Source organism: Dipodomys spectabilis, unplaced genomic scaffold (assembly GCF_019054845.1).
Source record: "Dipodomys spectabilis isolate Male_0828 unplaced genomic scaffold, ASM1905484v1 ptg000147l, whole genome shotgun sequence".
NCBI classification, from domain to species: Eukaryota; Metazoa; Chordata; class Mammalia; order Rodentia; family Heteromyidae; genus Dipodomys; species Dipodomys spectabilis.
The window spans coordinates 17,053,752-17,073,348 of record NW_024870824.1 but is presented as its reverse complement, the minus strand read 5'-3'; the positions used below and the strand labels follow the sequence as shown (position 1 = coordinate 17,073,348).

At 51.6% G+C, this 19,597-nt stretch overlaps 1 protein-coding gene across 2 annotated transcripts in view; it reads left to right on the top strand.

Moving 5' to 3' along the window:
• Positions 1–19,597, top strand: part of Camk2a (calcium/calmodulin dependent protein kinase II alpha) — a 65,219-nt gene that overhangs the window by 36,526 nt on the left and 9,096 nt on the right. Inside the window, exons 7-15 of one of the 2 annotated variants that reach the window (XM_042692040.1) lie at positions 921–1,023; positions 2,305–2,388; positions 2,509–2,603; positions 3,615–3,737; positions 4,076–4,159; positions 5,534–5,576; positions 8,656–8,696; positions 14,801–14,833; positions 15,808–15,856. In XM_042692040.1, coding sequence (XP_042547974.1) covers positions 921–1,023; positions 2,305–2,388; positions 2,509–2,603; positions 3,615–3,737; positions 4,076–4,159; positions 5,534–5,576; positions 8,656–8,696; positions 14,801–14,833; positions 15,808–15,856 — 655 coding nt within the window. The remainder of the gene's footprint in view (positions 1–920; positions 1,024–2,304; positions 2,389–2,508; positions 2,604–3,614; positions 3,738–4,075; positions 4,160–5,533; positions 5,577–8,655; positions 8,697–14,800; positions 14,834–15,807; positions 15,857–19,597) is intronic. The other variant, XM_042692041.1, reaches the window with a different exon arrangement.

The window sequence follows — 19,597 nt, the reverse complement described above, 5'->3', positions numbered from 1 at the left end:
CTTGGAGGAAACGAAGGCTTGGAGAAGTGAAATCACTTGCATAAGTGTGACAGTGCTAGGACCAGAAGTGTGGAGGACACCCTCTTATTTCCCCTTGCTCTGAGTTCCAGGGGAGACGAGCAGGAAGTGAAGGATTCAGGGAGAGCAGGTCAGTTGAAGGCAGTGGCAGCCTTGATGGCCCAGAAGCCAGGCTCAGGGCTTTCCCCAAATCAGCTGTGGCCCATTGGGCTCCACGGTCTCTCAGCCAGGAGGGATTAAGGAATGTGTTTTTGCCTTGATTTTGATTATCACCTACCAGCTGAGTGACCGTGGTCAAATTACTCAGCCTCTCCCAGCCTCAGTTTTCTCATCTTTACACAAATGACAACTACTTAGAACACATGACGATGAGAACTAGGATGTTACCAAGGGCTCCTTTGGGTAGAGTAGACATCTTTGCAGGGTCTCCCATAAGGGTGAGAACTAGACAAAGAGAAACTTGGACTAGTGCATAGAAAACTTGGCAGGGGGGGAATAGGAAATACACAGGCCTGAGGTTGGAGCAAAGGTTTCTGAGATGGCAAGACAGAGGGAACATGGGGACACAGGCCAGGGCTAGTCCTAAATGCCACTGCTTCTTCACTATCATAGTGGCTGTACATTTCATCCTGCCCTGCCTGCCCCCAGCCCCTGCTCCCAGTCCTGGGCTGACTGGTGGAGAAAGGTTACAAAGGATGGAAGTCCTGCCATAGGAGAATCCCCTTCCTGGCACTGCAGCTCTGGGTTCTGTGGCCAGGGGTGGATGTGGGTGGGAAGCTTGAGCTTGTCCAGCTACTCTTCCTAGGCCTAGGCTGAGAAACAGCGTCGACTGATTGTATCTTAGCCTCTCCTTTCCCCTCTTCTTCCTCCCTCACTCCTTTCCTCTTCCTGGTTCTGTGAAGCCCGAGAATCTGCTGCTGGCCTCCAAGCTCAAGGGCGCAGCAGTCAAGTTGGCGGACTTTGGCCTGGCCATTGAGGTGGAGGGGGAGCAGCAGGCATGGTTTGGTGAGTGCTGCCACGAGTAGCAGGGGTAGCAGTTATGCGTGGCGTGGGGCTCCTGGGGCCTCTGGCTGGGGGGAGGAAGGGAGGGTTGATGAGGTATATGCTGGGTGTCAGGGCCTGGCCTAGGCAGGGCTGTCACCACAGTGGCATCTGGATGCCACTTGCTCCACATACCCTCCATGCCGCTTTATGTCTGCATAGGAGGTCAATGTCCTGTTTTTACAGATGCCAGGACAGGCATGGGAAAGGTCCAGTGAGCTTGAAAGAGGTACAGCCAAAACCTGAGCTCCGATGACCCAGCACACTGGGATTTTGGTAGAATGGAGCATACTTCAACAATCTGGGGCTACTTTTTAGTGGCAAGATTCATTGATTCATTCATTCATTTTGGTGATCCTGGAGTTTGAACACAGGGCTTTGTACTGCTAGTCAGGTGCTTTTACGGACGAATTCCAGCCCTTAGAAGGCAGTATCAATCAATGATAAGAACTAAGCTCTGGGCTCACATCCTGACTGCTACGTAAGAAGTGTGTGACTCTAGGTGAGTCATTTCACCTCTCAGAACCAGCGTTTCCTTATCTGCAAAGGAACAATACTAATATGCTCCTCAAGGTTGTATGAAGGTCACTAAGAACAAGAGCAGAAAGAGCCCAGCTCGGTGCTTAGCACACACACTCAACAACTAGGAATTAAATACTAAGGCTACTTATTTATGTGTTTTGTGTGTCCTTCATTCCAACTAATCCTCTCAATCCTGGGGAAGTATCTGACAGATGAGGAAACTGAGGCCTGGAAGGTAAAGAAACCACCCAAGGGACCTAGGGGCAAAGTTAGAATGGAGACCAAGCCTGCAGACAGCTCACAGGCAGCTCCCACCCAGAAGTGTGGTAGGCTAAAGGCTCAGCTCTCCGCACAGAGCTGACAAGGAACTGCACATCCGGCCATCAGCAAGTGGTTAGCAGTGGCTGCTGGGAGGGTTGTGAGAGAGGTCTAGCGACAGTGGGAAGGAATCAGCTCGGTGACTGATTCCTGCTGTCTGGCTGTGAGCTCTGGAGAGGGGAACCAGGGCAAGCATGCCGTGTACTTATCAATCACATTGGGTTCAGAGGTTTTGCTGAGGTTTGATGGTACAATTGCGACTGGGGGTTGGGGGGGGGGGGAGGCAGGGGCTGTTTTCCAGCTCCAGGGCAATCCTCATCCCCTCTCCCGGCAGGATCTTGCTCCAGATTACTCACGTGCCAACCTCTGTGTGTGTGTCTGCCTGTGTGTGTGTCTGGGGAGCAGGGTTCGCAGGGACTCCTGGATACCTCTCCCCAGAAGTGCTGAGGAAGGACCCATACGGGAAGCCAGTGGACCTGTGGGCCTGCGGTGAGTCCCTCTGAAGGCCCGTTTGCTCCCCGGGCTCCCTCTCTCTTTTCCACTGCCATCATCCCTCTCCTATCTTTCCGCCCCACAAAAGGTTTAAAATGGTCTTGGTCCTCTCTCCAGGGGTCATCCTGTACATTCTGCTGGTTGGGTACCCCCCTTTCTGGGATGAGGATCAGCACCGCCTGTACCAGCAGATAAAAGCCGGTGCCTATGATGTGAGTGCCACTCCCCTCTCCAGCCCCCTCCTCCCTCTGCTGCTCCTCCCCAGGGAATGCCAGCACACAGCGAGGTCCAGAGAGTCCAGGACTCCCCTTCTGCCTTCCCAGCCCACTTAGATCCCTCTGCCACTCTCTAGTTCGGGGACAGAGGATGAATCCCAGAGAAGCGGAAAAGCTGACCAGGGCCAGGTGATGACCATGAGAGGGCTAGGGCTCCAAGTGGCTTGGGGCTCCAAGTTTGGGCATTTCTCCCATGGGGCCCTAAAAGGCTGAAGCAACCCCAATGTGGGGTAAGAAATGAGGACTGGCCAGAGTTTTTCTCTCTCATCTATAACAATACTAATGTAACTAGTACTTCTGCAGTGCTCTTCTGAGTGTTTTACTTTGCTTATACATTTAATCCGTAGCCCAATCTGTGATATCATGTAACTGTTATGACCTCATTTTATAGATAGGGAAGTTAAGGCACAGAAAGGAGAAATCACTGCCCCAATCACATAGCCAAGACATAGAACTGGGATTTGAACCCCCAGCAGTCTGGCTCTTAGTGAGCATGCTTCTGACTACTAGGCTGTGCCGCTTTTCTGCAAAGTGGGTATCTGGCATTGAAGTGTCAGGTGATTCAGATGGCATTTTAGCCTCACAATGCCCCTAGGGATGGCTCAGGAGCTCACATGACTTTTCCCAGATCTCACAGATTAGAAGAGGGAAGCTGGACTTGAACCCAGGCTTAGTGTAGACTGTGGCTCCCTGCCCTGCTCTCTTGACAAGCCCTAGCCTCAGAAAGACAGAGCTGGGTCTCCTTTCCCATTGGCCATGTTCTGGGCTGTCCTAGGGTCAGCGGCCCTGTTCCATTCCCTGGTCCACGAGAGTTCCAGGCTGTGGTTGTGGAAGCATGAGTGGTTAGGCAGCAGGGCCCCTGACTGCTCCCCTGCCAGTCAGGGGCTGAGGGATCGCAGGGGTGGCCTGGGGCAGGCTGGGCAAACCTGGCCCCTCTGCCCCTTCCAGTTTCCATCACCGGAATGGGACACCGTTACTCCAGAAGCCAAGGATCTGATTAATAAGATGTTGACCATCAACCCATCCAAGCGCATCACAGCCGCTGAGGCCCTCAAGCACCCCTGGATATCGGTGAGCTTCAGAACCCAGGACCCTCAGAGACTTCTCCTGCTTCTGGCCTCACAGCCCCCATGTGGGGCTCGGGAGGCTTAATCCAAAACTCTCTGGCCCTCCTAGTCCTTGGAGATGATGTAGAAATGGGTAAGACCCTGGGCTGGAATCAGAACAAGGGGTGACACGGGCACTGACTGTCTCAATGCCAGGACTTCAAGCACCCGGCACCACCCCCTAGAGCAAAAGTTACCCAGCCACATCTCTACTAACCATGCCCCCCCCCCCAACCCTGGGGAACCTCAGGCAGCCACAGCATCCCTTCTGCCTTCATCTCAGACTTCCTTCTCTTCCTCTAGCACCGGTCCACTGTGGCCTCCTGTATGCACAGACAGGAGACCGTGGACTGCCTGAAGAAGTTCAATGCCAGGAGGAAGCTGAAGGTACTGGGCCATCGTCCTTTGACACACTCCCCTTCCCTCCTCCCACCAGGCCCACTCATTCTTTCCTCACGGATTCAACAAGCATGTCTTGACCGTTACTGCATGCTGGCTGGTGGGGCTGGGCTTTGAGGAGTGAGCAGTGGCTTAGATCCCGTCCACACCCCATCTGTGCTGGGTGGAGAAGACACCAGGATACTTCGGGCCACTGGTGAGTGCTGTGCCTCACCGAGGGAAGAATGCCAGAGCACAGTGGCACTCCCAGGTGGAAGGACTCAGGAAGAATACCAAGAGGCCTTTCTGGAGCCAGTGGTATTTAAGCTGATCATGAAGGACAAGCAGGTATTAGCCCACTGTAGAGTCAGATTAGGAAGATGCTCCAAACGGAGTGAAGGCTTGCACAGCCCTTGGGATCACAAGTGGTTCCTGGTGGCTGGAGGAAGCTTATGCAGGCAAAATATGACTGGGGAGACCACAGTGGGATCAGAGGGCCAAGGTGCTACATGCTGAGAATGGTCAAGTCACTCAGAGAATGGTTGTCATCTTGAGAAAGCTACTGTGGGATCCATGTGGCCCTGAGCTACCTCTGTCAGCAAGTTCTGTGAGTGCATGGGGTGGGGACAGCACCTCCTGTAACAGGCAAGCCATCACACATCCTGAAAGCACTCTAGAGGACAGATGTAGAAGTCCTGGCTCTCTGGGAACTTCCTCACCCAGGCTTTGAATGAGGACTGAGAACAGGGACACAGCCAGGGAGTGATGGCTGGCACAAAGCTAGGAGAACTGCACAGTGCTCCAACACATCACGGGAGCCATGTGGGACTCAGGGACTCTTAACATCACAGACAACTGGATTAAGACAGTGTCTGACTTGGATGCAGGTCCAAATCAGAGAGTGTCAGGATCAGGAGAGCTGTGCCCCCCAGAGCCTTGTGGAGAGAGGTTTCTCCCCATGGTGAATCCTCCAGGTCTGAGCTCAGGGGCCATGGAGGATGTGCTGGTCTTGGAGCGAGGTACTCTCAGCCCAGTAGAGGGACTCATGGCCTGCCATACTTGCCTAAGCAAGAAGCTTCCAAGGCCTTTCGAGGTTCCCCACTGGCCACAAGTCCAACAGATTTAGCCGGACAGACTATTGGACCTATTAATATCCATGCCCTGGATGGCCCTGTTCCAAGAGCTATGCGAGACAAAGCTGGCTTCTCCAGGAAGGGGGAAGTGAGTCTGGGCTGCTGGGGTGGGGGAAAGGAGGATAAATGAGGGGGAAGGGGCAGAGGCTTTGTCTTTGTCTACCTGTCCTTCTCCATGCCCCTCCTGTTCATCTCTCTCTTCTCCTCCTCATGGCCACCTCCTTCCCGGCCCTCCTCTTATGCATTGCAGGGAGCCATCCTCACCACCATGCTGGCCACCAGGAACTTCTCTGGTAGGTAGTGGGCCTGGAGCCCCACATTAGTCTACTTGGATCATTGTCCTATTGAGTAGCTGGGTGACCCCAGAATGGGGTCTGCAGATGGTGACATGACTGGGTCTTAATCACCTGCCACAAAGCCAAGAAGAAGAACTCAAAGGTCAGCAAACCAAGACCTCATTAGCCGTCTATCTGGAGATCCTGGGGTTCTCTGGCTGGGCCAGTCCGAGGGAAGGCTTACAGAAAGTCAGCGGACATGGAGCTAGGCTGAGGGAACACAGCAACATCCCACCATCACAAGAGCCCTGTGCCCAGCTGCCCTCAAGCTTCTGCTCTGTGACCTCAAAGACAAGGCAGTAGGGGCTGGTGTCATCTCTCTTTTCCAGACGAGGAAGCAGAAGCTCAAGGAGGTGCTTTCTGACTCACCCCAGCTCACAGGACTAGAGAGAGGCAGAGCTTGCCTTTAGCATTGCTCTGACAAACAATCTGGTCATAACCAGATTGAGCCAACAAGGAGAGCAGCAGGAGCCTCTCAGGCCTGTGTCCAGTGCAGGCTGGTCAAGGCAGGGAGAACCCAAGTATCTTACCAGGTGGCCCCAAAGAGAGAAGAAGAAGAGATTAGCAAGCAGTTCCTTGTGGCACATAGGCTGGTGCCAGGCTGGCACCGCCTGAGGCCTGTCTCTAGGGGAACCCTGGGCATGGATAGGGCAGCAGAACAGATATAGACCACAGATATGACAAAACTCGCCCGAGGGGCTAGCTCTGGGCCAGCACAGAGGCTTGCCTGCCTTGAGTGTGGCCAGAGGTCAGCTCTAAGTAGGGCATAGGCCTGGCTTCCACTAGAGGGACCATGTTGCCCGTGTGACCAGCCAGGAGGGAAGGCCATGGCTCAGCATCAGGCTCTCCCTAGACAAGGTCCTGCCGTTTGTTAAGTTGAAAGCTGAGCCTCCCATCCCAGACAGTCAGAGTCTTTTAAACAACAACAATAACAAAAACAATGGCAACGCTCTGAAGCATGCTAGTCTAGTCATAGCATAGGCCCCATGGTTTACACCCTATCTCTAACTGTGCTTTGTACAGCCATGGCTATTGACAGATAGATAGATAAATAGATAGATAGATAGATAGATAGATAGATAGATAGATAGATAGATAGATAGATAGATAGATAATGGCTATTTAAGATTATTTAAGATTTGACCCTGGTTTTGTTTTGCTTTTTGTTTGTTTGTTTGTTTGGGTCCGGTTGTAGGGCCTGAACTCTGGGCCTGGGCGCTGTCCCTCAGCTCTTCAGCTCAAGGCTAGCGCTCTACCACTTGAGCCACAGTACCACTTCCGGCTTTTTTCTTTTTGCTTATGTGGTGCTGAGGAATCGAACCCAGGGCCTCAGGCATGCAAGGCAAGCGCTCTACCACTGAGCCACCTTCCCAGCCCCATTGACCCTGTTTTTGATCTTCAGCATGGGGGGGAGGAGGGAGAAAGACAATGACAAAAAATTTGGATTTTTTTTTTTTAGTGCTAGTCCTAGGGCTTGAACTGGGGGTCTAGGCACTGTCCCTGAGCCTTTCTGTTTAAGGCTAGTGCTCTATCACTTGAACCACAGCTCCACTTCTGACTTTTTGGTAGATAATTGGAGATCAAAATCTCATGGACTTTCCTGCTGGGGCTGGCTTTGAACTATGATCCTCATATTTCAGCTTCCTGAGAAGTTAGAATTATAGGCATGAGCCACTGGCGCCTGGTTTGGAATGAGTTTTTAAGCCCTGCAAAATCTCATAGAAAGCCTGAGGTTTCTGTGATCTCTTAGAAACCAGAATCTGGGCATACTGGATGCACACTCTCCTTCAGGTACATGGGCAAGAATCCCCTGCCTCCTCCTCTTCATCTTGGCCCAACTCGCAAAGCCTTCAGGGGACAGACACTCTTCCCAGACATGGGTCACAGAGCAGCCTTCCATAGCTTGGTTTGTAAGTGGGAAACAAGGATGAGTCTTGAGGGGTCATAGGTGGGAAGGTGGGGGGAGAGGGGCAGGGGAGCTTGAGAGCAGGACCAGCTACGAGACCATCCCTGAGAGTCCCTGGGACATTGGCATCCTCAACCCCACTCCCTAGCTCACATGCTCAGGATTGCCTGGAGAAAGCTAATCATGGGTGTGGCTTACTGAGCACCAACTGTATACATAGGCTCAGTGCTGTGCTAAGCATTTCCTGGAGTCCTGCCTCATTTAAGGTAGTGCTTAAGGTCTGAAGAAGCTAGATGCCAGTCAGGACAAGGCTGGACATTCATGTCACTTCCTGGCTGATGCCCACTGCCAGGGCTCTCCAGCCAGGAAATGAGGAGGGAGGAAAGGGATATGACAGAGGTGGAGGTGGAAGGCCTTTCGGGGAGAGAGGGGGAGGGGAGGGAGGGAAGGAAGGGGGAAGGAAGAAGCTGTTGTTGCTCTTCACCACCAGGAATATAGGCAGCCCCAGTGTGAGGCCGACTGAGTCTGAGATTGCCTCTGAGGAGAAAGGCAGGGGCTGGGAATTAGACAGGGGTGGGCCCCAGTGGGGGGCATCTGCTTCTTGTCACCAGCAAAATGCAGCCTGCAGCTGTCTAGAGTGAGTAGGCAGGACTGACACATGACCTCTGAGGCAGCATGGGGCTAAAATTAGAGAAGACCAGGGAGGGCGGGCATGTTAGGGGGGAGCGTCCAGCCCCCAGCCGGGCAGCAGGCCTCAGCGGTGACTACCATCCAGAGGGAGTCCCCAGGCTGAGGCAGTGATCCCGCCGTCTCAGGACGGGCTGGATACAGCCTCCACCCATGAAGCCAGAGAATTGTATTTGAAATTGTTGGGAACTGGGGATCCCAGGGCTACCAGTGGGACACAGGCAGTCCCCTTCTGCTGAGGAGGGAGGAGGAGGAGAAGCAGCAACCGCAGCAGCAGGAGCAGCAGGAGGAGGAAGTCTCCCCCAAGCTGCTGAGCCAGCTCTGTTCCTACATCGTCCACTCTTTAGCTCCTTGCCGGATACTTGTGGATGCTGCTCTTTCTGGCCCTATGGGCCCTGGTGCCCTGCCTGGTGTTGCTAACCCTCTACTTTCTCTCCTCCACAGGAGGGAAGAGTGGAGGGAACAAGAAGAATGACGGTGTGAAGGTAAGTCCACTGAGAGCCTGGCAGGCCTATCTAGGCAGGGTCTCTACTCAGCCACAGGGAATGGCTTTTCAGGTTCAGGCCTTTCTCATGGTGTTCTGGAAAGACACAGTCATATCTATAGTCAGGTTCTGGTCTTGCTGGTGGGAGCAAATCGGGGGGTAGGGGGTGTCTTTGCAGGAGGGAGGGAAGAGCTGGTGGCCTGGGTTGGAATAAGCACAAGGATTAGGACAGATCAGAAAGAGGTTTTGTTGTTGTTGTTGTTTTTGATTGTGGGTCTTGAACTCTGGGCCTGGGCGCTGTCCCTCAGCTCTTCAGCTCAAGGCTAGCACTCTACCACTTGAGCCATAGCGCCACTTCCGGTTTTCTGGTGGTTAATTGGAGATAAGAGTCTCACAGGGATGTTCCTGCCTGGGATGGCTTTGAACCGTGATCCTCAGATCTCAGCCTCCTGAGTAGCATGAGCCACCAGCACCCAGCTGGTGGTGGTTTTTTTTGCTTTTGGGTTTGGGGGGATGGGATGCTCTTCAGGGCTGGAGGTCTGTGAACAAGAGAATGCAAGGAGGGACAGAAATGGTCACAAAGGGAGATCTCTGCCAGTTGTGAATGGGCTGGCTTGGGCTGCCCTGCTACATGCACTAGTCTAACTCAGAAGGCCCATGGAAGATGGCCAGCCATTCCCTCTGACAATGGGATCCACAAGTCTTCTTTTCCCACCAAGACCCACTGACTGACTCAGTGCCAAGGATCCCCTTCCCTCACTGGACCTATCCCCTGTGCCCTGATGCCTGAGCTGCTCTCTTCCATGCCCTGCTGACCTCTCCTTCCATCTTTTCTCTCTTTTCCCTCTGCTCTCTTGGGAGCCTGGTCCCCACTCTCTGCACGCTCCCTTCATACTCAGTTGCCTTATAGGTTCTCATCTCTGGCGACCCTGCTTTGTTATGGGCTCAGAGAATACCTGGCCAGGACCCAGGGCTGGGCTGGGCCCAAGACATGGAGCAGTATGAGATGCTGTAAGAATGTAGGCACCTAGGTGTGCTGGTAGTTCTGCATGGCTTTGTTTATGGTGGCATTTATGGTTTTCAGGTCTTCAGCTTTAATGTGTCAGGGGTTACCTGGAGGAGGTCTGGGCTAGATGGTCAAAGTTAGGATTGGCCTTACCTCTGCACTTTGTTTCCTTCTGTTTGAGTTTCCCCTAGGGCCAGATGTGGACTTGTGATCATTTCTAAGACTCAGGCTTTAAAAACAAGCAAAAACAACAAAAATCCCATCTTATTGTTCTTGAAAGATGCAGTTATGTGCCTTGTAATGTTTCTACTAGGGACAAACTATATACAATAGAATTCCCTTAGATTATGATAGAGTTAGAAATTTTGTATTTCCTAAAGTTTTAAAAAAAATTTTGTTGTGATAGCTAGGGTTTGAACTCATGGTCTTGTGATTGCTGGGCAGGTGCTCTTCTTCTTGAGTTATGCCTCCAACCCTCTTGGTTTTGGTTACTTGGGCATGGTCTTGCTTTTTGCCTAGGTCTGCTGAACCATGATCCTCCTATTTACTCTTCCCACCATACCAGGGATGACAGACCCATGTTACCATGCCCAGTTTGTCTCTTCAGTACTTTCTGTGATCTTCTCTATGGAAACCTCCTGAGTAGTTTAGATTACAGCCATGAGCCACCACACCCTGCTGCATATTTCCTAGTATTTTTTCTATATATATTTTTTGTGAAGTTATTGTTTTGTTACATAGCATAGGCTGGCCTTGAACACCTAATCCTCCTGCTTCAAGTTTCCAAGTGCTGAGATTACAGGCATATATGACCACTATAGTCTCTACTGTTTCTTTTCTACTATATCTATCTTGAGATATGTTTAGGTACACAATTTCTAGCCATGTGTTATATTGCCTATAACATTTGGCACAGCAATGTATATGTTTGTGTTTGTAGCCTTGGAGCAATAGGTTATACTTTATCCCTAGGTGTGTAGCAGGCTGTAAGAACTAAGTTTATTTGAGGATACCCTACAACATTTGCATAATTACAAAGTCACTTACTCACAGCTCGCAAGATGTGCCCCTGTCATTGAGTGACATGTGATTATGCATAATTATTTGGCTATTAGAAAATAAAACAGCAGATGTGGTGGAATGGGATCTGGGGAGGTCCTACTGGGTATCACTGGCTCCCCCCTGGAATCTTAGCTGCTCACGAGCCTGAGATCCAGAAGATCAAGGTTTAAAGAAAGCCTAGTCAGACTCCATCTCCAAAATAACCAGCAAAACCTGGGCTGCAGGTGTGGCTCTAGGGGTAGTACACCAGGCCGAGCATGAGGCCCTGGGTTCAAACCCCAGTACAAGGAAGGAAGGAAGGAAGGTAGGAAGGAAGGAGCAAAGGAAGAACAAAGGAAGGAAGGAAGGAAGGAATGAAGGAGGGAAAGGAAGGCAGGCCAGTTTACAAGATCTGGGCTTCTTACACCCATCTCAACCAGAGAGGTTGGTTTCACAGTGCCAGCATCGGTGGGTAAGACGATGGGACAAGTCCACCAGCAGCAGGTCGTTTAAACTCCCTGAGCCTGCCCTTCCTCTTTTCTGCAATGAGGTTCCAAGTGTTCCCACCTCCTTCGGCTATCTGTGAGGATTATCTGGGATAATGGGCATTTTGAGCTTAACACTCTGCTACTGTGTGATACATTCTCAGCAGGTGGTGATGTTTTACACATGAGACTTTTCTGTAAAGCTTCTCTGGAAAGCAAAATTGCTCAAGAAACCATTTGGAAAACACAGGTAGAAAAGCCACCCTAGTTTATAAGGTCACCATGCACTTGATCCACATGTGGTTGTGAACTCTAGAGTGAAGCCGTGGCCCACCTGCTCTTTTGGCATGCCTAGCTGCGTCTTCCTCCCAATGCCGACGGGGAACAGCCATGCGCAGCATGGGAGAGACCTGTTTGGAGCAGCTAGGCCCTCTCTGACCTGGAAGTAGATACTGAGTCAGGGTGTTGATCCCCTAGGATGGTGGTCTTCTTGGCTTCAATTCGAGTTACATGATGGCAGAAGCCGCAGGCACTGGTGGGCTGTGGTGCCAGTCAAGGGGTGGGAGAGGGGTTGTGCCAGTCTGCCTGGCAGAATGGGGCCCTGGCAAAGGCTGCTGAGGAGTCACCAAGCGAGTGTGGGGCCTCCCCTGGGCGGGGGCTGGGGACATAGATCTAAGTCTTGATCTTCATGGGAAGAGATAGGAGGTTTTAGGACAGCTGCAGGTGAGGTGAGGTGAGCCCAGATGGAGCACAGGGGCTCTGCTGTCACAGCTGGACAAAGTGTCATTCAGGACAGCCCCTGGGTGACTTCTAGGGTATGGATGAAGAAACCGAAAGGCCGTTCCTGGCCCAGTCATCTTTTTGTAGCTCAGCTTCCTTCCTTCTCATGGAATGGACAGAGAAGGTCAGCTGGCAGAGTCCCTCCATGGACCTGGCCCTAGGCCCTGCCTACACCACTATTTTACTAGCAGGGAACAGAGCAGAGTCGGGGGAAGGTGACAGTCATGTTTCCACAAGTCAAGAAGTCATGGGTTTGAGTCTGAACACCAGGTCTGGTCCTATTGTCTGCATCCTGAGAGCAAAGCAGCTGTGGATGAGGGCTGGTAAGAGGGGACTTCCTAGAGGCTTCTGACAGAGCACATTATCTCTCTCTCTCTCTCTCTCTCTCTCTCTCTCTCACACACACACACACACACACTCACACACACACACTCACACAGAGCTGAAGGGAAAATTGGTGCTCTCAGTTCTCATTTAACAACCCAGTCCTCAGAGACAAGCCATCCATCTTTGTGGGATAGCGTGGTTGCCTCGTTATTGGGTGGAGTTACGGAGGAGACTCCCCTGTGCTTCACAGACCTTCAATGACTTTCCAAGGCTGATGGTGCCCACACCCAGGTTTAACCATCCTTGCACACCTTCGAACCCCACGTCTGCATGGGGTTCTAGAGAAGTCACTCCTCCAATGAAACCCCCAAATGCGGAGGAGGTGGAATTGTCAGTGGTTCAGAAGCAAAGCCCTGGCCTGGCCTCCATTGGCTGTGGCTTCTACAAGGAGGGGCCCACCGCTCCCACCCCTTACCCCACTCACTGCCCCTGTTGATGTCCCATCCGTGCCGTCGTGACCTCTCTCCCCATGTCCCATCCTGTCACTGTGCGTCCAGATCTGATGCAGTCTCTGCTCTGTGTTTCCTCTTCGTGTCCCGCCTGGAACTTCCTGGCCCCCGTGTGGCTCCTCAGGTTTCTGCTGACAGCTGAGCTCAGTGGCCTGGCCCCCTTTCCCAGCACCCAGAGCCTGGCTCAACTCCAACCAGTGAGGAGAGGAGAAGAGGGGAGAGGAGAAGGGAGAGGAGGGGAGGTGAGAGGAGAGCCTAGGCTAGCTATTAGTTATGAAGTCATGTGGCCTAGTCAGCCAGGAAGATGTAGGGCCTGGGTGCTTATGTACCCTATGGCACTGCCTGGTAAGAGGTGCAGCCATACCCATACAGGCCATGGACAGAGGGCATGGAGTTAGTCGAGTACACAGAGGCTTATGACATTATGGAATTAGAAAGCCCAGCATTAGACCTGAGACCCTCAAAGACTATGCAGTGCTTCCAAGGGCACAGGCCTACCCAGGGGCAGCTCAAGTCTTTACCCCACCCCCACCCCATGAAGTAGCCCCCAGAAGCTTCCTGACCTCTCAGATATAAGGGCATGCAGGAGAGAACAAGCCTTTGAAGAAGGATCAGACCCAGGCAGAGAGATTCCTGCACTTAGGGCTTTCTGCAAGACTCAGTGATAACCTTGGCTTGCTGTGAGAGCTAGGGCAGGCTGCTAGCTGTCTCTGGGCCTCAGTTTCTCATTTCCCAATGCACCATTCTCAAGCTGCAGTCTTCAGTGAGTGTGAGTCTTCAAGACTCTTGAGTACTAAGCCAGGCTCCAGTGGCTCATGCCTTTAATCCTAGCTAGTAATGAAACAGATGTTAAAATCTTGATTCAAAGACAGCCCAGGCAGACACATCAGAGAGAGTCTTATATCCAATTAAAAGCCAGAAAGTAGAGATGTGGCTCAAGAGGTACAGCCTTGTGAAAGAAAACTAAGAAAGAGCCCTCTGCCCCCAAGTGTAAACCTTAGTGCTGGATAAAACAAAAAAGACTGTGCACTCTGAGTGCTATGTAGAAGGAGAAGGCAGTCTACATTTGTCCTCTACCCTTCTGGCTGCACAGCAAGTTCAGAGGATGCTAGAATAGGCCAATGGGCAGGGCCACAAGACTCAGTGTCTGAACTCAGCCTTACGTCTGGCCGTGCTTCAGTTTCTCTATCAGTATAAAGGAGCCAAATAGGATGGTCTTTATGAAGAAGGCCACTGGGAGGACACCCTGACACCCCTTGGAGTAGAGGATAATGTTGAAAGTGGAGGTGTCTAACTCCCACCTCAGACACAGTTGTCAAACTCCTCCTTGGAAGGGTTTCTCTGAGACCTGGGCCTGTACATTTTTGACAAGCTGCCTAAGGCTGGAATGTAGCTCAGGGGTAGAGAGCTTGCCTAGCATGTGCAAGGCCCTGGGTTCAATCTCCAGCACCACACACAGAGGCAAAACAAAACTAACAAAGAAAAACAAGTTTCCCAAATGATCACCATACTCACTGAGGAGTAGGGTCCTGTCAGCAGGATTCCTGGGGAGCCTAGAATGAGGCATTTGGCCCTCACCTTCAGACCTGATACCCTTTTATCCCTCAAAGCATTGGATTCTAGAGGCCTCGGGCAGCTGGCATCCAAGCGCCAGAACCATCTCCTCCACTGAATGAGGTGTGGTGGGCATCCCTGAGCCAAGGCAAGGCTGGCCTTGAACTTGACCATTAGATCAGCAGGCTCAGGTAGCTGTACACAAGAAGGCAGAAGTTGAGGCCTGGTCCTGCCAGGCCAGCTGTGGCTGGTGGCCCTGACTCCTTCTGTGGATGGCCAAGGACCACCGAGGATGACCCCGAGGCCCATCCTCCTTCCAAACCTCCCTGCTGTCGTTCCTCTGCTCCCTGCCGTTTTCACGCTGTGTCTTTTCCTGTCCCATCTCTTCTCCTTGTTTTTCCAGAAAAGAAAGTCCAGTTCCAGCGTTCAGTTAATGGTGAGTGTCTGCCGTCTCCCACACGCCGGTAAATGCTGGGCTTCGGCCCCTGGGCCTTGGCCCCTGCTCCCTTGCTCCTGCCTCCCTCTTGCAGGTGGCATGGGAACCTGGGGCGGGGAAGAGTGTGTTCAGGGAGTGCTTGGTACGTGTGCCTTGTGTGACAACATGTGTGTGTTGTGTGTGTGTGTGTGTGTGTGTGTGTTGTTGGTGTGTTTCTGTTGACACCTCTAACTCTACAGCCCAGAGCAGCAAGGCGACAGCAGTCCTGATGTTTCCCTCAGGTCTGAAGGTGCACTTGAGTCCGACCCCACGTCCAGCCTCTGGCCTCTTGCTTCTCCCCTGACCTCTGCTCTAGGGCTCATTAGGGCTTGGTTTGTGCTGACTGTGGCCAGCGTGGGGCTTGGTTTGGCCAAAGCCGCATGTGCCACCCAGGCCTCCCTTCTTTCATTGTGCAGGCCACCCTGGAAGAGGAGCCGTGCCCTACCTCTGTCTAGGGTGCCACGGGTGGCCCAGTGGTCCATGTCCCTGTTCTTCTGGCTCCATGGCTGTCTGAATCCGTTGTGTGGATTTCCTCCCCTCTGAAAAGCCCACCCTCTCTCACACTGGACCCCCCGCTCTCTGTCTTCCTCTCTGCCAGTGTGTGTATTCCTTCCCCCATTCTGTGGCCACCATGGTGTCTCTCGGCTCCTCCATATCCCCTCCTTGCCCCTTGAATGGGGAAAAACAAAAACCAAGTACCCCCTCTCAGCCCTCTCAGAAAGGCCAGGAATCTCCACCCCATCCCAGCCACTGGCTTTGCTGGCCCCCTCAGGCTGGAAGGTCTGGCAGGGTTTGCAGGAAGCATCTGGACGGCAGAGCCTGCTAGGCGTGCAGACGTGGATGGCGCATCCCATCGGGCAGCTGGGGCGCCCTGATGGGCCTTGCCCTGCCCCACTTGCCCACGCACCTCACCACTGTCCGCTTCTCTTTGGCAGGAATCTTCAGAGAGCACTAACACTACCATTGAGGATGAAGACACCAAAGGTAGGGAAGGTCTTCGCCTTCCTCGTCTGGATCCCCAGACTTCCTGCTGGGTGCCTGCTGGGTGGACCCCCCAGGGGAAGCTCTCCCGTCAGCTTATTCCCCTCTGCACAGCCTCACTGTGTGCTCCTGACAAACAGGGCACACTGTGGGGTTCTTTTATATGGGTGCCATGACCCTGGAAGTGCCCAGGTAGAGTTTTCTTATGTCAGAATTAGAGGTTGACTTTATTGTAGATGAAGTAGTAATATTGTTGAGGAAAAACATGACCAGATTCAAGCCATAAGTATATAGTAGTGGCATGAATGTTTCTTTTAAAATATGTGTTTTTGAGATTGTTGGTTTTTTTTTTAAAACTGGTTTTTGTGGGGTTTTGTTTGAGGATTGAACCCAGGACATGGCTCTTGCTAGGCAAGTATTTTATCACTGAGCTACATCCCAGCCCTTTGAAGTTTTTTTTTTTTTTTAAACTATATTTTGTGTGTGCTTAAGGTTGTATTTTAAAGTGAATTTTTAAGTGAGCTTTTACAAGCGAGTTAATTTACAAGTGAAATAAGGTAATAAGAATAAAGGAAGAGAGAGAATGAAGAATTGAGAAAGTTTCCTTGGTCAGAGTACAGGAAACAAAAACCAACAGAAGACCAATCAAACCAACCAAAAAAAAAAATCTTCATGTTATTGTAGCTAGCAGTCCTTGAAAGCGCTCAGATGAGCTGGGCATGTTGGTGCTAACTTGTCATCCCAGCACTCAGGAAGTGGAGGCAGGAGAATCTTTAGCTCAAAGCCAGGCAAGGCTATGACTCAAAATGAGGGGGGGGGGGGACAGACAGACAGACAGACAGACAGACAGAGACAAAGAGCTGGGGGAGGGAGAGAGAGGGAGAAAGGGAGAAGGAGAAATGGAGGAAGAGGAAGAGAGAGAAAGGGAGGGAAGGATGGAGGGAGGAAAGTGGGGAGGGAAGAAGGAAGGAAGGGAAGGTAGGTGACTATACAAGAAGAAATAGCAAGATCAGACACCAGGACTACAATTTCGAGATACTTGCTAAGCTCTTTCCCAGTGCTTCATCTAGACTGACATACACATCTTTACAACAACTCCACAGTACACACTGTGCTAAGCTCCATTATCCAGCTGAGGACAGAGGTCAGAGGACACCTCGAGAGGGTATGGGCAGTCCCAGGGAGCATGTCAGTGGAGCACAGTGCTCTTCTGCCTCACAGCTAGCAGTGTCCTGATGTTCTGCTTGTACCAGGCACTAGCCTGGTATCTTCTCTTTGTCCTGCCCTACTTTGTGTATGTGGGACCATATGCGGGTAATGGGGCCAGAAGTCAGGGCCTGAGCACTGTCCCTGAGCTTTTTTGCTCATGACTGGCATTCCACCACTTGAGTCACAGGTCTACTTCCAGCTTGTTGGTGATTCACTGGAGATAAGAGTCTTATGGACTTTTCTGCCCAGGCTGGCTTTGAATTGGGATTCTAAGATTTCAGCCTCCTGAGTAGCTTGGATTACAACTGTGAGCCACTGATGCCTGGCTTTACTCAGCTCTACTTGCATCTAGGGACAGGGAGATGAGAAGATTCAAGGGTTTGCATGCTGATGGAGGAGGCCAGAGATAATTGGAGTACTTCTGAAATAAAGAAAAAGACATCAGCCTGGAGAGAATTCAGCTATACCAGATGAGAGACTTGTCAGGAGTTTAGATATTTTTTCCTGGAAAACAATGCAGTGGGGCTGGGCTGTGACTCCGGTAGAGCATTGCCTAGCTTCCGTGAGGCCTTGGGTTGGATGGAGGAAAGAACATTGTATCACATCACTATCACATCACTGTATTTTTGCATAACTGCGGTTTGAGCTTTCAGGTGATTCCAACAGTCATGCTGGCCTCCTGATGTCCAGCAGCCTGGGAGACAGGCCCCAGCCTGCACAGGTCCCTTCCAGCCATTCTTGACTTGTGGAATGGTGGAAATAAACATCATAGCCAGGCAATGTGACAGCCACGTCCACCTTTACCAATGCATCTCCTAAGAACTGCCAGCCACCAGCCCAGGTCCAATAGGCCTGGTCCAATCACACCCTCAGCCCTGCCCCTCAAGACCCACAGGCCTGTGGGTTCTAAAGCCATTCCTCATAGCTGAGACTCTCGGCCCCAGTGATGAGAAGATAGGCTCTGGGATTCTGTGGTGACTGCATAAGCCTCAGAGCAGACAGAAATGGTGGGGGTGACCCCAGAGTGTACCTCCCCACTGGAGTTCATTTGCTGGACAACTTACTCAACCTCTCTGAGCTTCAGTTTCCTTAATAGTAAGAGCTGACTATAGTAGTGCCAACCTCAGAGATTCCAGTGCAGATGTAATGTAAGGCTGTGTATAATGCACATGCACAGCATTTGGCACGTGGTAACTGTCTAAAAGGAAATCTTAATTTTTTCCCCTCACAATGGAGTTTGTAGTTGAATGACAAGAAGCATCATGACATTTCCTTGGAGCATCAATTTTACTCCAACTATTTTAAGACAGATATTTATATATTAAACAGAGACGTATTTGGAATCGATGTGTATGCACTGCTCATGTAAAATAAGAGCTGTCAGAGACACCATCCGCTGGGGTAAGGTTCCACTGTACCCTTGAGAAGCCTGGGTGCCATCTTTGTCCTTGGCTTCATAGAGATGATACCAGAAGAGTGTCTTGGAGTTTAGTTCTCCTCTGTCTCTCTTAGAGAGGAGGAAGGGCACATAGGGGCTATTTATCACAGAACTGGGACCTTGTTCTGTGCTTCAGTTTCCCCACATGTAAAATGCCCAGAGTCTCCTGCAGACTCCTGGGCTTAGAGAAATTTCCCCAAGCAGCCTTTTCTGGTGTTCATTTTGTTAAGCCTTCTTGCTAAGTGTGAACAACGTCCGGGTGGACTCAGACAGATCAGAACTGTCGTCCTTCAGGGAACAACTTTCCTTATGGAAAGGAAGGGACATGACGTTGGTGCCAGGCCTCTGGGCCTCTGCCAGGCTTTCCTCCCCACTTCCCTGCCTCCTCCTGATTTGCTCTATATGAATTCCATCCTTCCTCCAACCTGAAGAGCCCCCTCAGACGCTGGACAGAGATACTTCTGGAAATAACGGCTAGGAGTGCGGGTCCTACCTCAGCTTCTGTGACCTGTGCTATCTCAGAAGAGTGTGTTAACCTCTTGCTGGGGGCAGGGATGGAGCTAAGCTATCCCATCCATTAGAAAAAACACTCCCAGATTGTCCGAGCAATGCCTGTTGAGGAGAAATGTCATCGGTGGTCACCAAGCAAGCAGCTAGTGGACAAGCGAACCCTGCCCATAGCTGGGTAGAAAGAGCCCAGACCAGAGTGGACTTCAGGTCTATGAAGCACTAGGCCTCCAACCTTTGGGCCCACAGAAGAAAAGCAGGTGCATTCCTCCTTACTGGTGTTCAACTGGTGGAGGCAGAGTCGTGTCGGGCAGTGCCTTAGGCAATGTTCATGAGGTCAAGTATTCAAGGAGGGGACATTACACACTACTCAGTTCCTGTTATCTAAGAGCTATCCAGACCACTCAGGGTCCTGGATGGGCAGGTGGCAGCCCACATTCAGAGTCCCTGAGTCCTAAGAAATCTGGTTAGAGGGAGGGCAGAGGCTACGGCGAGATACCAGAACCCCAGAGATCCAAAGGAAGACCAGATGATAGCTAGGAGGGACAGGTCTCAACTAGGAGGGAGGCAGAGACACACACAGCAACTAT